This window comes from Pteropus vampyrus, unplaced genomic scaffold (assembly GCF_000151845.1).
Source record: "Pteropus vampyrus isolate Shadow unplaced genomic scaffold, Pvam_2.0 Scaffold1, whole genome shotgun sequence".
In the NCBI taxonomy this organism is placed as follows: Eukaryota; Metazoa; Chordata; class Mammalia; order Chiroptera; family Pteropodidae; genus Pteropus; species Pteropus vampyrus.
Genome location: NW_011888782.1, coordinates 8,136,735 through 8,153,381, shown reverse-complemented (window position 1 = coordinate 8,153,381; position 16,647 = coordinate 8,136,735). Strand labels below are relative to the sequence as shown.

Below are 16,647 nucleotides of genomic sequence, written 5' to 3'. Positions count from 1 at the left end.
GGGTTTTCTATATATAATATTATGTCATCTGTGACTAGAGAAAGTTTTACTTCTTCTTTTCCAATCTGGATAGCTTTTGTTTCTTGTTTAATAGTCCTGGCTAAAACTTCCAGTACAATGTTGAATAACAGTGATGAGAGAGACATCTTCATCTTGTTGCTGATCTAAGGAGGAGAGCTTTCAGTTGGACATTAGCTTTTACTTAGGGCAAAATAGGGCAGCATTGTGGTAGTTTGAGGAAAAGAGTGATGAGATATAACCCCTATTTTAAAAGAATACCTTTGTCTTTGTTTTAAATGATTGCGATTTCTAAAAGTATGGCTAGAAATTTTAGTAAATATAAGTAGGTATTAAAAATCTGATGCGGTTCATTAAATTTAAATAATATTACTACACAAAAATGTTTAATCCATATGCGGTTCATTAAATTTAAGTAATATTACTACACAAAAATGTTTAATCCATATATATTTATCCTAAGTACTATAAAATTAGTTCAAAACTACATATATAATGTATTCTAGTCATATACATTGTCTTAGCAATAATATTTTTGGAGAAATAAAAATTACTGTATAGTTTTGCAGTATCCTATTGATATTATGTAACCTTTTTTACACTTAGGTCTTGATGATTAAATGTTTTCTACCAGGTGGAAACAATAAATCCTAAGAAAAATCTTGGTACTGACAATGGCTTTTCTAACAGCTACATGGTGCTAGCCAGTGACTTTATATCAATGACTTTATATCGCTTTTATAAAATAAGAACTCTAATGCCTATTTCACTGTATTGTTATGAAGATAAAAAAGAGAAATATCTAAAAAGATTATCTGAAAACTAACAGGGACTAAACAAATGTTGGGCATTGCTGTTACTTGCGTATTTTAAATTTGTTACACATTCGTTTAATTTTCTAATTTTTTAGGTTTACTTTTAAAAGGAATGCACTGTTAAAGCCAGTAGCTGATTCATGTAACAGTAATGACATTTAGAATTAAGGACCTTTAAAACTAGACAGTAACTGGGTTGTTGGACTAACTAGAGAGAGCTACTCTATATCATGCAAAATTTTAAATAACAAAAAATAATGAGATAGAAAAATAGTTGAAAAAGCAGTCTTTCTCTCATTTTGAGTGATACATCATCTATTATTTTGAATATATTGTATAATATATATCTTGCAAAATCAGCTATAGACTTCTTTGGCATTTACCATTCATTTGTGTGTTTCAGTGATATACACATCATATCTGGTGGCACCTTTTGCGTTAGCATCTCGGAAATCTTAACAGATAGATCCCTCAACAGAAATAGAGCATCTGTGATGATGGGACCTTCAAAGATTGCAAGAGAAGAATTTCATCCAAATCTTATTGATTAGTTCATTACGTTGATCCATCTGGGCTGACTGATAAAAATACCCTTTAAGAGGAGAAGCTCACAAAAGCTTTCTTCCTATAATATCTGTAATTTAGAAAGGCAAATAAGACACACATCTCCCTAACTCTTAGCTCTTGTTTTTTTTTTCTTTCTAGTTCTCTCTTGGGAGAAAAAGAAAGAATAAGCAAATACAAATAATTTCTATCTCATTCACATCTATTCAACTTAATTAAACTTTCAATCTGAGGAAATATGTATTAACCCAGACTGACAAGTCAGCAGAGAACAGACTTTTATTGGCTTTGGAACTGTATTCTGAAGGTTAAGTTACAATGGAATTTTGCTGAAGTGCTACGTAAAAGCAAATGACCACTACAATTATGGCATTGCAGCACTAAAGATAAATATAAAGATAAATATCGAGGGAAAATAAAAATGTGTGAAAATAAAATATATTATTTTTTCAATGTCTAAGCAGTTTTCAAGAATTCCCCCAACACTTAGAATTATCTGTGCCCTTAAATTTTCTAGGTGGATTTATTTTTGCTTTGAATTCAATTTTGCTTTTAAAAAGCATTGTATTTTTATAAAGCTAGGCCTAAGCATCAATGTTCTCTGGAGGAACTTCTAAGGAAAGATGATATCACTGAAATAGATCATACAGTTCAACCCTGTTAGCTGACTTGCCCAATTCTTGGTCATTTTTCCCTCCCCCAAGCCAATCTGGAAAGTTTTTATTTGCTGTCTCTAGAAATATCCTCAGTGAAGGGCCGCTTATAGGTGCAAATTGAAATCTCAAAGGGAGAAATACATATATTTGTGTGTCTGTTTATTTGTTTGTTTATATTATTTTGTTTTTGTTGAGGTAGAGAATAGATGAGTTGAGCCAAAGAGCAGGAAAGAAAGGAGCTTGAACCCTAGCCCTGTACTTGCCTTGCCTGCCTGTTCATCCCAGTTGCCTGTAGTGTGATCCAGGGTCATAAAGCCTGAAGTCTCTAAACACACAGTTACCATCTCTTGCTTTGCCTCTTCTCCCCTTCTTTGGGAGGTTCAGGCAGTGGCCACGAGTACTCTTTTCTCAATAAAACCATGACAAGGCTGTCTAAAAGGTAAGGCCTTCATGCTAAAAATAATCTGACATGGTCACTACTTTGTCTCCCTACCATGGTCTTAAGCCACGTCCTCAAATACCCCAGGGCTGTTTCTTCTCACCCAGTTGCCTTCTGGCTCTGACTTCTCCCCGCAGCTGGGTGAATTGGCTGTCATGACCTGGCTGTGATCTTGACTCCTTGGCAACAGCTTTTCAAGTGCCAGGCTCAGATGTGGTCTGCCTTGCACACTCCCTATCCACTCAGACTTTTCACTCTACACATCCAGCCCTGGATTGCTAGCACTCTTGGCTTGGCTTCCTCCCTGAGCTAGAGGAGGCTGCCAGAAAGGATGTGAACAAAACTAGTCACACATTGCAGTGAAGCTTTTCCATTTCTGGAGAAACATCATCAAAAGAATCTAATGTTGATTTAAAACAGGTTTAGAGAAAACAGGATACACAAATCTATACTAAGAAAATTAATTTTTTAATGTGATCTATAAAGCAAAGTGGTTTACTCAAAGTGCTGGCTTTTAATTTTAACTTTACAGTTTGCTTTTGGTTAAAAGTAGAAATAATGATAATTAAAACAGCTATACAAATATGTATCCTAAATAAAATAATGATTATTTTCTAAGACTTGACTAAGAATTATATTTTAAAATTAGTTTATCTAAATTAACGATGAAATTTCAGAACTATATTAGAATGTCTCTAATATAGTATTCAGATTTGACTCATGAAATAGATCCCAAATGGTGAAATGGAACAGAAGTGCTATCATTTTTTAGAAGTCGGGTTGCATGGGACTAGATTTCTATCCTTTTATAGCTATAAAAATATTTAGCATTCTACAGGATCAGAATGACCAGTACTAACTATCAGAGATAATACAAATTTATTTTGAAATTAATTCTCAGGTGGCATAGCCTTTAACATAGGTCTTCCTTTAAAATATATCTTAAAGTATTAAGTTAAATATTGGTTGATAGAGCTAACCAAGAAGAACTCTTTTTTTTTTCCTGCATATATACTCAAAATAAGTAAGTGGATTTAAAGCTGTTTAAATTATACTGAAATAACTAGTCTCTTAATTGAGAGCTAAGGAAAACCAAAATGATTATTCTGCATCATTTAGACAAAAGAGTGATTGACATAATTTTTTTAGTGTTTCAGTTAGTGTTTTAGAGAAATGATGATACGATTATACTAAATGTATTCTCAAAAACAAAAAGAAAACATGGTATGGAGGATTTTTGTGCAAAGGGCAGTCTTTGTAGCTTAGAGTTTCTGGAACAGTGTGATAGTTTATGGAAATAATAGGAGAGAGAATTTTATATCTGGAATTTCATGATCATCTGTTTTGTATGGTTTCTGCAGATTAAAAGGGAATCTTACTTACCATTTTAGAGATAGGTCTGTCAGCTTCACTGAGAGGCATTTGCTCCAAAATTTTATTAGTCTCCAAGCAGTTCTGTTAATTTTTCAGCAGCCAACCTTTCAGTAAATAATGAGTAGAATTTTGATTTTTCCTGTTCTACTTCGATGTGTACATTTTTCCTAATTTTTATGTGTCCTCCAAGTCTTAAAAATCTTGGCTGAGGTACATTAACATTACATGGAAACAGCTACTTTGAGGATAAAAATTCTACCAAAAAGTGATTGCATTATGTGATAACTTCCTTCTGTACTCTGTTCTGCCGAAAGGAAAATCATAATAAATTGCTGTTTGAAGTGAAATGAACGGTAGTTTGGTTCTTGAGACAACACAGTTTATAGTTTAAATGGAATGCTTAGCAGTTGTTGAAATGTTGTCATTTAAAAATATATATATATATGTGTGTGTGTGTGTGTGTGTGTGTGTGTGTGTATATATATATATATATACACATATATAGAGATGAATGTTTTCTCAATTATTTTAAAAGCCCTCTCTTCTTCTGTATTTCTCTCATTTTTGCCAACCATTTCCCAAAATTTGTCCAGTGGCACTTAAGTCCTAAAAACTGGTGCCCTAAAATTTGAAAAATAAGTTTTTAATCTAGATGTCTGAGTGTGACAAGTACATATCAGTTACATCATGGTATCTTTCTGGTGATTTAAATGTTTTCTGCATAGTTATCTATGAGACACTTACATTGTAATGAAAACTGTTAAGTAACTCTTACACATACAATAAAATGCCTGAGACCACATGAAACAGTGTTCTAAATTATATCCACGCTAAATATTTTATCATTGTGCCATCCATTATGAGAGTTTGTTTTCTTATCTTCAAGACAGCTCTAAGGTACAAAAAAATTTGAAGAGCTGACAATTGTCACTTCCTTTTTGTTATATGGGCTGTCCAGCGGCATTCTACAGCAAGGATTTGTGTCCTAAATGGCTTGGTGTGACTTTCTCCACATTCTCAGTTTTCTACACTTTCTGAATTCATTTGTCAGAAGGCACACTCTCCCTCACTTTGTGTTCGATTTTAATTAGTAAAAGAATTCAAGATTCATGATTTATGATGTCATAAACCTTAGTAGTTAGATATCATGGAAGTTAAAGACACAAGGCAAACCCTTACTTTTAAGCTAAAGCATGTGGCTAAAGAAGACTGTTGCTGTAAACAGATACACTACCAGAGGTTTTCACTGAAAAACCATGCCTGGACTTTTCCCCAGATTTCAAATCTGATTTTTTAAAACATAGGTCTTCTCATTAATGAAACGGCAGCTGTTACTGTGGCATGCAACACTTTTTCCCTCTGAAAGTTCTTGGAACAGGAGAACTATCATTTATAGATTTGAAAAGACTTTTTCTTCTGCCTTTCTGAGGGGGGGTGGGGAAGCACCTTTCCATTAGAACCCTAAAAAGGTCATTTCCTAATCTAGTGGCATCCAAGTCACTTAAAATAGCTTTGAAATAAAATTTCTTTTGTCTTCCCCTTTCTGTCTTTTTCGTACTATTTATCAGAAAGTTCGCACATTCTAACAAAACAAGTTAGTGCTTATTCCGCGTATGTCCAGTGGCCAGACCTACTCAATTAACTCTCAAGGCCTAGCAGTCTTACTTTCTGATTAACTTAGTTTTGAATTGAATTGCTTTGAATTAATTCATGCTTGGAAGGGATGTACAGACATTCTGTGAGCAACATAGGAAACAAATTTCCTTGGAAACATAAACTCTAATTTAGGGAGAGAAGACTATATTCTTACAAAAGAATCCCTGGTTTCACTGCTCAATGGGAGGGTAAGGAAGCTCCTTACTTATTTCTTTCTACTTCAAGGATCTGAATGTTTCTCTATCCTCCCTCATTTTTCGTTACATATATCTCTAAAAAATGTACTGTACAATGGAAATATTCATTGCTTGCTTAGGTAGTATTTAAAATGTTTTTTAAAGAGTTGTTTCATAATTTATTCCAAATTTCCCCTTAGAGTGATCTACTTGTCCTGGCTTGCTGGAAATGTGCCCCGTTTTAGTACTGGAAGTTCCATGTCTCGGGAACAACCTTAGTCACAGGCAAAACAGGACAGTAACCACCCGATCGATCCCTCATTTCCCTTTTTGACTTTCATGACTTTCTGTTTAGGTGACATTACAGCTCTAAAGATGAGACCAGTTAAGCTAAAGCAGAAACTAATTGGCAGATCTGTCAGTGGTGGCTGTTAAAGTGTTGTCCTCAGACCAGCCCCAGCAGCAGCATCACCTGGGTACTTGTTGGACTTGCAGATATTCAGACCCCAGTGCAGACCTAGGAATCATAAATGCTGGGTGGGAATCAACAGTCTGTGTTTTATCAATCCCCCTCCCCCAAGTGGTTGTGATGGATATGAAAGTTTGGAAACCACTGGTTTACAGTAACAGCGTTATTTCTGATTCACAAAAGTTTTCAACTTTTTGGCCTTATCTTTGTTGGATGTTGTGAGAGCCAAAAGAGCAGAGGAAAAAAAAAAAAAAAAACGAGTGAAAAAAGTTTTAAAAATTCTAAGGGGAAAATGATTAAGGATGAAAACTTAGGTTAGCAGGTCAGAGATTGCTATTTATACTGCTGTGCCAGTTTTCAGTCTAGCACCTCGTGGGGATGTAACCTCGACTTTCTGAAGAAAAGCAAATGCCTAACAACAAATGTGTTGATAGTAGGCTCTATGTTTATCAATTATCAAATAACGAGCAAGCCCTGTTCTGGTTGTGTTATGGAGTATAGTTGTATATACTATAGAAGTAGAGAATATAATCCCCATAGACTTTCAGAAAGTAGGGCTTTAACATGATAAGACATTAGAGATTGCTGAAGTGACTGTCGTCAACCAAGAACATCCCTGGAATATTACGTTATGAACCCTTCCAGGTGGCTAACAAGAGATGCCAAGGCTTCTACACTAGAATGAGTGCTTTCTGTGGACTTGAAAGAAAGGAACAAGGGCAAATTATTTGGCGAAGAGAAAAAATAAGACTAGCTGAAATCAGTGTATTTCTCCTTAAAAAAGAGACCTTGCCTTCTGAGGGAGAGCTTAAGTCGGGTCACGTGACCTGAACCATTGTGGAAATGATCAGTGTTTGGAGCTCAGGTACAGAGTCCCTAGAGCACCTTTCAAAACTGGCAGCTCTCATAAAAAAAAAAAAAAAAAAAACAGAGATTTGGGGCCCACACAGGATTTCTTTCTCTCTCTCTGTCTCTGTCTCTGTCTCTCTCTCTCTCTCTCTCTCTCTCTCTCTCTCTCTCTCTCTCACACACACACACACACACACACACACACACACACACACAGAGTTTCTGAAACTTCAAATTTGGAAATTTTATATAAAACTTTTGGCTTTTATCAAAATAATAATCAAAACATCTGGTAAAATTGGACCCATATGTCTAAAATGACAGGAACTGACTAGAGTGATATAATGAACTACCCCTTTTTTGTGGAGCACTGTGCTCTCCAGTTTATAATACAGGATCTGACACATGAGAGTTCAATCAGGCCCACCCCAAAGGTTTCAGAGCCAAGACAAAAATACAAATCGAGACCATATGCCATAAGGCTAAATATTTACAAATTATACCTCAAGTTTCACCTAGTAGCCCCACAGCCTCGGAGTGCCTTTTTGATCTGGAGAATAAGGAATCCACTCACCCGAGTCAGCCCTGAGTCCTACCAAGTGGTGATACAAATCTTCAGGGACAAGGTGGAAGCTGTTCCCAAAGTCAGGACGTTTGGGTGGTGACTGAACCCACCCAAATCAGGTAACCTGCTGGGGGAGGTGTTCTTTCTCCCCAACCTCACTTTGCGGATTCAAAATTTCCAGGCGGTTTGAAGTACTGTCTATACCAATGAAGCAGAGCGGAAGGAGTAAATATTGAGGGGAGGGGAAGGATTTTGTCTGCTTATACTGTGAATTGCACTGTTTCAGTCATTTATATCTTCTGCCTTTTCCTGTTGCTGTGTGTGTGCGTGTGTGTGTGTGCACGTGTGCGTGCGTGTGTGTGTGTGTGTGTGTGTGTGTGTGTGTGTGTGTGTGTGTGTGTGTGCGCGCGCGCGCGCATGCGTAAGAGAGAGAGAGAGTATGGCCTAGTTTTATACCTTCTTTTACTTGGTGAAATCTCAGTTCAAACCAGAGAGGTCCATTTGGAGGTCAAGGACATTTCGGAGGTGTCAGGTTTGAAGATATCAGCTATGGTTGGCCAACCAATTCCTGTTAAGCCCTCTGTGCTTCAGGAACCTCTGATCTTCCTTCTTTCTGGCCTGATTCTCCTGCCCCCTCCTCCTTCACATTAGCTCCACTCTCAGTTGCTTGGCCCAAGTCAAGCCTTCTTTGATCTGGTCTTGATCACTACCATCTTCTAAGGGTTTCTGCAACCATACGTTTTGGTGATTTGAGGTAGCCAAGTTTGAACAAACCAACCTCCTTCTTGGATTTCCATATAGAGGCTGTGATCTCCTACCTCTCAACATACATAGCCACACATGCACACACACAGGCATATACACACACAGAGACACACATACGCACACAAACACACTCAAACTTGTGAACATTCATACTCTATACTCTGACCTTTGGGGCACCCAGTTCAGCTCTTACATTTCTTTCCTATAATCCCCATTTGCTCAATTGGTTATTAAACTCTCTAAAAACTTTTTCATGAGATCAAAAGACACAAAGTAGACTTTTCTTTCAGTGGCTTGTGATATGTAGGGCCTTCAAAAGTCCAGAGCCCAATGCAGGGACTATTTCTGCTTGGGTCTAAGAGCATCATAATATGCTTAATAAATGTTGGTTAAATTAAATAAAATCCATAGGAAAGAAAGCACCAGAAATAATTTTTAAAAACTTGTGGGGTTTTTGTGTCATGAAGCCTCAGAATGTCAGCATAGTTAAGGAAGCAGCTGTTCTGCACACTTGGTAGCAAGCCTCGGTGAGACTTAAATCCACACAGGAAAGAAGAAAATAAATAGTATATAATTCTGAGTCTTCAGTCTACAGGAAATATGATGAGCATCTTTGGGTCATAATATTAATTCCTGTTACCTAGGAGAAAACTTAAATAATACAACTCTGGGTCTCCCACTTGGGTTATGAGGTTTGTAACTGAGAGAATAAATTTCTTACCCAGACCACGTCACTTGGCTGCTATATTTTATTATTTGCAATTCACAATGTTAGTATTTTGTGGAATCTTCTTGCTTTGTGGATTTTTTAAGAAGAATTTACAGTGTTTTTAGACAAGAATGAGAACCACAAATGGACCACTCTGAATACTGTCAAGTTTCCTTTCATTCTCAACTAAAGCCCCATTTGCAAAGTATAAACAGCCTGTTTTGATGCCAAAGCCAAATCGTGACAGTTGCAATAATGAATATTTGCTACTAGACACTGGCAGTAGCACAGAAATGGCACAGAAATGCAAACCCAAATCATCTCAAACCTTTCTCTTCCCACTGAACCACTATTATTTTTAGCTCCCTCTCACATATATTGTTCCTAGGGGGTCATTGGTTGAATAGTGCAAATAAATCTGAATCTGCCTTGGGGAAACATTAAGAAAAGCAAATTATTCTAGTTTCTAATCTTAAAAAAAAAAAGGAAGAAAGAAAAAGGTGCAATAAGGAAGGCCTGTGGTTTACTTACCGTTTTGCACAAGAGGTTATTTGAGAGCTGTAGGTTTTTCTTATGTATGTCCAATCATGCATTTATGCTAAAGTATTAAGTTGGATTCCAACAACTTAATACTTTAGCATAAATGCATGATTGGACATACATAGTCAACTCTAGTTTGGACCTTGCCTAGTTTCTTTTAAAGTCGGATTTTTAGGATGTGATTTTCAAACATGCATAATAAATAATGACCAACTTTCATTGACTGAAGGGGACATAGTCAATACTTTTATGAAAAAATAAAAAATTTAGCATTAAAAAATAAATGAAGAGCATGTGCTTCTGAGCCAGACTGAGTTTAAATTATTGAGCTACAGCTGGCAGCTCTGGCATGGGGCAAGTTCCCAAATCTCTCCATACTTCAATTTATTCTATAAGATGGAGATGAAAATGGTATGCCCTCTAAGGTTTTTATGAAGATTGAATGTGTTAATACCTGTAAATGCTTTAAAAGTGCTCCACAATCATTACCTATAATTGTTGTTCATTCATTCATTCATTTTTTTCAATAAATATTTATTGAGTGTCTTTTCATGCCAAGTATAAGTGCAAGGATATAGCAATGACCAAAACTGATTAAAGATTAAGTTTATTATTATTTCAAGTCATTATGGGATGTCTCATAAACCACTTTAGTACATGATGGATGTTTGTTGGCCTTCTCATCTTTAGTGGCTTAATATAGAACCTAGCACAAAATAGCCACTTAATAAATGTTGATGGAATGAAATTTGAATACATAAGTCAATGCGATGTAGTATAAGAAGCCCTGTATTTGGAATTGGGAGATGCAATGTCAAGTCCCAGTTTCTCCCCCAGAGCATTATGTGACCTTGAGAAATTGACTGAAATTTCCTAATAAAAAATTAAGAAAACTATACTGTAGCTTCTGACTATGATTCTACAAAGTAACTGAAATTATATGCTATTTGTTGACTGGTTATAATTCTATTTTTTCTTAAATTTAATAAACTTTTGATTTTAGAATAGTTTTAGATTTACAGAAAAGGTGCCAGAATATTATAGAGGGTTCCCATATACCCCACACCCACTTTCCCTTATTGTTAACATGTCACATTATCATGGTACATTTGTCAAAACTAATGAACCAGTCCTTTTCTTATATTTCTTCCTTTCTCAGACTTCCTTGTTTTGATGACCTTGACAGTTTTGAGGACTCTTGGTCAGGAATTTTGTAGAATGCCTTTAAATTTAGGTTTATTTTTTTTCTTTTCTCATGGTAAGACAAGAGTTATGAGTTTTGAGGAGGAAGATTGCAGGAGTAATCCTTATCCCATCATATTAAGTGTATATGCTTTTAACACGATCACTGATTTAAGATTCTATTTTAATAAGTGCATAAAAATTATGTATAATTGCTAATTTAACATATCATAGTAAGGAAAATCTCTTTGCTATATGTAATTTTCTATTCAATTTATATTCAATTTGAATATGGCATAATCTCAAAATATATTTACCTTACTTTTTTCATGTAAAAAAGTCCCTTTCACCACTTATAAATAAAAAGTAAATGAAAAATTCACGTCTTGTTACAAATTAGTAGTAGTCCTACCTTTATGGACTCAAGATCTATATATTAAATTTAAGATGAAAAATATAACTGTATTTCTTTCAAATTTACTGCAAACTGATAATAACAGATCTATGCTCAGCTATGTGGTCTAAAGGATGCAACAAAGTAGAAGCCCAGAAGTCAAGCATTTTGATACTAATTCCCCTAAGCCTGTCTCATGCAAGCAACAAAATGTTGATACTTTACTAAGCCTTAGGCATGGAGAATCTGGAGTCTCTAATCTTGTGGAGTCTTTGGTATAAATGTACATTATCCTCTAGTGTTTGGAAAGACACTGATGTAGCTGTTACCGAGACTGGAAGATCCATGGTTTTGTTTATTCTATACTTTTGTTATGAATTTCACTGTAAATAGGAAAGTTGGTTTAGGAGTGCTATGATCTATGCTCTGTACAATTTTTAGATCAAGACATAAAATAAACATGGTCAATCCAGGGGAAAATTTGTTAGAAGTAGGGTATTACTAGGAATATCTTTACTTAGATTTTAATGAAATAATACCCATAGTATCACACTCTTGCTCTAGCATGTAGCCACACTAAGTTTAAATATCTCTGTATATATGGGTGTCACTCCAAATACAGCTGATCATGAGAAAAATTTAGTAGTTTTAACTAACTGGTGTTTGGGATTATCTATGGAGAACCACTGTGTTGGCCAACGATATCATTTCCTTTTTTGTATTTTTTTATTTTTTTAAACATTTTATTTATTCATTTATTTTTAACATTTTATTTTTCCCCCTTGCCCCCTCCCCTCTCCTGTATGATACCAATAGTCCATTGTCCATGGCCATGAGTCTCTGTTTGTCCTGTTCATTTGTTCCTTTTTTTTATTTTTTAAAATCCGTGATTTCTTCGTTCCATGAAGCTCTTTGCCCTGGCTCACCATATAGTACTTGTGTGACCTTGGGAAATTTCTTTAACTCTGGAATTTCTTCATTTGTACAAGTTTGTGTGAAGGTTAAATGAAATGATATATATAAAGCATTCAGCAAATTAACTGGCTATTTGTTATTTATTCACAGACACATGTGCATATGCTTTCAAACAATCATTTCTGGTTTGTTGAGAGTAATGAACAGCTACTATACTATCTCAAAACAGTCATTGTATTTTATGCCGTATCTAGGCTCTTAGAAATATTTTCTGGCTATTACCTGGTATTTTAACTTTAATCAGGTAGTTTATTAAGCAAGTAAAAACTAATCTGGAAATGGACCTCTCAGTGTTCAAAGGAGTAAATAAACTCGGGGAGGGGGGAGATTGTATTACAGTTATTTTTATTTATTTTTTCCTAACCATGAGAAACTGATTTTTTTTTACATGATTGGTGGATAATTCTTCATGACACCGAAGGAGGCTTACTTGATGATCTTAGCAGCTAAAATAAGTGATTAAAAAGTGTGTGAAGTGTTAGGTAAAGAAAATGATATCCAGATGAATTGTTTTATGCAAAAACCCCCAACAAGACCTCATTTCTCTTCTTATTGACTAGTGTTTCTGATGCCATATTTTGGAAAGAAGCCATAATCAATCTCACCTATATTCCCACCTCTGATTCTGAATCAAAGAGAGAGAATATCCAAGTTAAAAGGAATCCTGGAACTGAAATCAACTCTTGGTAGTATGAGCTTTACAAGAAGTAAGAGTTTATGAGGACAACATTTCATTGCAGGCAGACCAATGTCTTTTATAGTCACTGCTCAATCCATTTTTCAATGTGGCATTAGGTAGTGACCACAGCAGCATATGGAATGAGAAACAGTTGCTGGACAGACAGCCTGGGAATATTTTGAGTAAGAGGTTAAGAACTAGCCAGCCAGGAGGCAGAGTAAGTAGTATAAGAGTAGAAAGAATATGAGTATAGAGCTCATTTGCAGTTCGTTGTTGGATATACAAACATTTGTTGACATCATGATAATTGGCATATTTGGAATGAGAGCTATGTATACCCACATGAAGTTAGGGGAAGATTGTTTCACTTTAGAGGTTGATCACTCCAGATTTAGGATCAAACTTTGGAGTGGGGTGGGGGGGTTGTAGGGTTATAATATATCAACACTTTATTGGTTATCAAACTCTTGAAACCATTTGACATTAACATGATGTGACAGGTCTGTGAATTCCTTGTAAAGAGTGACCGTTGATGTTTGAATACTATGTCACAAACTCCCAGAACACAGCCTGGTACAGAGCATGCATTTACTAAATACACCATATTGGAATTTCTCGTATTTGTATATTGATAATTTTTGTACCTGGTATTGAATATACAACTCTTCGTAAATAGGGCAATGATTTTCTAAACTGCTGATCTAGACAAAGCAATATATTGTCAGGGTTCCATTTTTTTTTCTTTTGTAAAGTATGTGCAAAAGAATCAGTGCTTATTTTTATAATTATAGAAAATAATGTAGAAGGAAAATAGACAAGTAATAAGTAAAAATAAAAATATCTTAAAAGTATTCTCTATTTTATTTTTTTAAAGCCATCTGTGTAGAAATATATGTATTACAAGGTATAATACAATGTAAAAATTATTTTACTAAGGCCATATGTTAACAGGAGAACATTGTGGGCATATTTATTTACCCCCTTGATAACTGCTCTTATATTAGCAGAATGTAATGTTAGTGATACATCTCCAAATAGGGAAAGATAATATCACTGTTTTTCCTTTTTTTTTTCCTGTGCTGTTTTGAATGCAGACAGTACCACAGGGACACCAGCAATATCAACGACAACTGTGGAAATTCGCAAAAGCAGTGTTATGACAACTGAGATCACCTCTAAAGTGGAAAAAAGCCCCACGTCAGCCACTGGCAATAGCTCATGTCCTTCTGCAGAGACTGAGGAAGAAAAGGCAAAACGGCTTCTTTACTGTTCCCTATGCAAGGTTGCTGTCAATTCGGCCTCGCAGCTGGAGGCACACAACAGTGGTGAGATGCAGCACTTTCTTTTCTGTCTTAGCAGCTCTGCAATTATCTTCCTCTGAATAGATTAGATCTTTTGCATCAGGGGACAAGGAGATGGCAGAAAACTGGCAATTATTACATGGAATTCATTAACCATTAAAAAATAAAAATGACATGCAAAGTGTCATTTACATGAGGACAAGGGAGGGTTTCCAGGGCTTCTGTGCTGTGTTGTGTATGTGTTTGTATCAATGGATGTGTGTGTGCATTATTAAACATTAGAAGATAAAGTAAAATACAATTCTAAAGTATAACTTTTGCATTTATTTGATTTGTAGGTTCCTAAGTACTTCCATGCATTTGCTTCTAAATGAAGTTTTCTAAAGTTATACCAATAATATAGTTGCAAAATTTGGTTGCATAACTCTATGTACTTTTGGTTAAAACTTCCCTATTAGTTTTTTTGTTTGTTTGTTTTTTTGTTTGTTTTTTTTTTTCTTATGGCAGATAATGTTGTTTGGGCTAAATCCATATGATCTGGACGATTAAACTTAAAAAAGTGCTTGTTATGATCTTTACATGTAATATTTTACTCTTTCTGACAACCTAGATACTATTCTTCTTGTTTGATTGAGGCTCAGTGAAGGCACATGACTTAAGTTGACCGAGTCATAATTCAAACACAGGTCTTGCTAATGTAAATACTAAACGTTAATATATTATAACAGAAAATACTAAACATTAATATGTCATGATATATGATAAGCCAAGATAAAATGCTTTCTCAATATATTTTTATTTCATTCATATGTTATATATCTATATCAAGGTATTATATATCTATATCTATCTTTGGCATATCTATCTACATATATATCTAGATATAAATAATAGTATATTTGTTTGTTTGTTTATGTCCTGCCTGAAATTTTAGTCAGCTCTTTGGCCCAAGTTCAGCTTTTCTCTGAAAGACTCAATTCATTGCCAGGATTCTTTCAGCAATTACAATAGAAAAAGAATAATTTGTGAATTATACCTTGAGTTAATATTGTAGCTCTATGTTGACTAAGTCATTGACCAATCAATGTGCTGCCCTAGTAATATTCGAGTATTGACTTCAAAGCTTTAAGGGAGTAATTTCAGATGGAGAATAACCCCTTTAGCACATACTTTCCTCCAGCTTGCAACATTAGTTGTAGTTATGGAGAGTCATGTGTCCAGGGGCTAAAAAACATAGAAAGTGTCTGGCTCTGTCAGAATCTATACCATGTAGATTTGTCTTGTGTTTATCACTACAATATATTCTTCCTGGATGCAAGATAATTGGAGAGCATAAACATTGCTAGAAGTCAATTTATTTCTCAAGAATTCTTGATCATTTTGCATGGTGACTAAGAAACGCTTTTATTTGGGGGCAGGGCACAAACCATATCCTATGAGGCTAGAGTTAATTTATCAAGAATTTGGATATCTTTCCTGAATTCTTATCAGAAACATCTGATTAAGAAGCAAAAAGGAATTATTTGATTATATCACATGAGGTCAATAATTTTCATATTACAATCCTGTGGTCATCTCTACTTTGTGTGCCAGAATTATTTATGGAGTTCTAAAAACATATTCACCCATGGTGCTTTACAAAATATATGTATATATTCATATATTTTATATGAATATAAAACATATGAATATATACATATATTCATATAAAATATATGAATATATGTATATATTCATATATTTTATATGAATATAAAACATGTTCATATGTTATAAATACATTTATATTTATTTAAATATATTGTAATTATATATATTTATGTATATATATTTATATATATATTTTTTTTTCCTATATCCAGGGATTCTGATTATTTATATATTCAGGACCTGGGAAGCTATAGTGTTTGGAAAAATTTTTTTAAAAACTCAAAAGTGTTATCTATTCAGAGCTTGGAACTACTATAACCATCTCATTTGAGAGTTTAAATGTTAAATGTGGTTTTACCCATACTTGAATCCCTTTATAGGGGTGTCCCTTTCAATCTTTCAGTTAGTCGGGGGACTGCAGCCACTCCCTTTCCCTCCAACATGCTGTGTGGGTTTCCTTATTCCTGTATTTCCCGTTCAGCGTCAGAGACCTTTTTCCAGGATCCAGGCATGATACTCATTTTAGGATTCACCCTATACTTGCATGAGCCAGCAGTGCCAGAAATAGAGGTGGCAAAGGAAAAAGAAAAGGTATACAACTAGATGTTCTAGGACCCGCTTCGTGCACCATTTTTTAGCTCCAGATTTAGCTCCATTATTTGTAACTGCAATAGTGTTGGAAGGCTAAGTGAATCTGGGACTTCCTCTAAATGTAGATGAAGGTGAATGCAGTCCTTCCTGTATCCAGACAGCATCCTGCATCTTTCCCTTAGGGTCTGATACGGAGGAACCCATGAGTTGAGTGTAAAGTAGAGAGGTTCTATATCATGCTCGCTCTCCTGTCAGGAGTAGGAATGGTAGTTGTAGGGTT

General features: G+C 35.0%; 1 protein-coding gene across 1 annotated transcript in view; it reads left to right on the top strand.

Annotated features, from left to right (window-relative positions):
* Nucleotides 1–16,647, top strand: part of ZNF385D (zinc finger protein 385D) — a 162,329-nt gene that overhangs the window by 129,233 nt on the left and 16,449 nt on the right. The window contains exon 4 of the mRNA XM_023528175.1: nucleotides 13,920–14,152. Within this exon, the coding sequence (XP_023383943.1) occupies nucleotides 13,920–14,152 (233 nt within the window). The remainder of the gene's footprint in view (nucleotides 1–13,919; nucleotides 14,153–16,647) is intronic.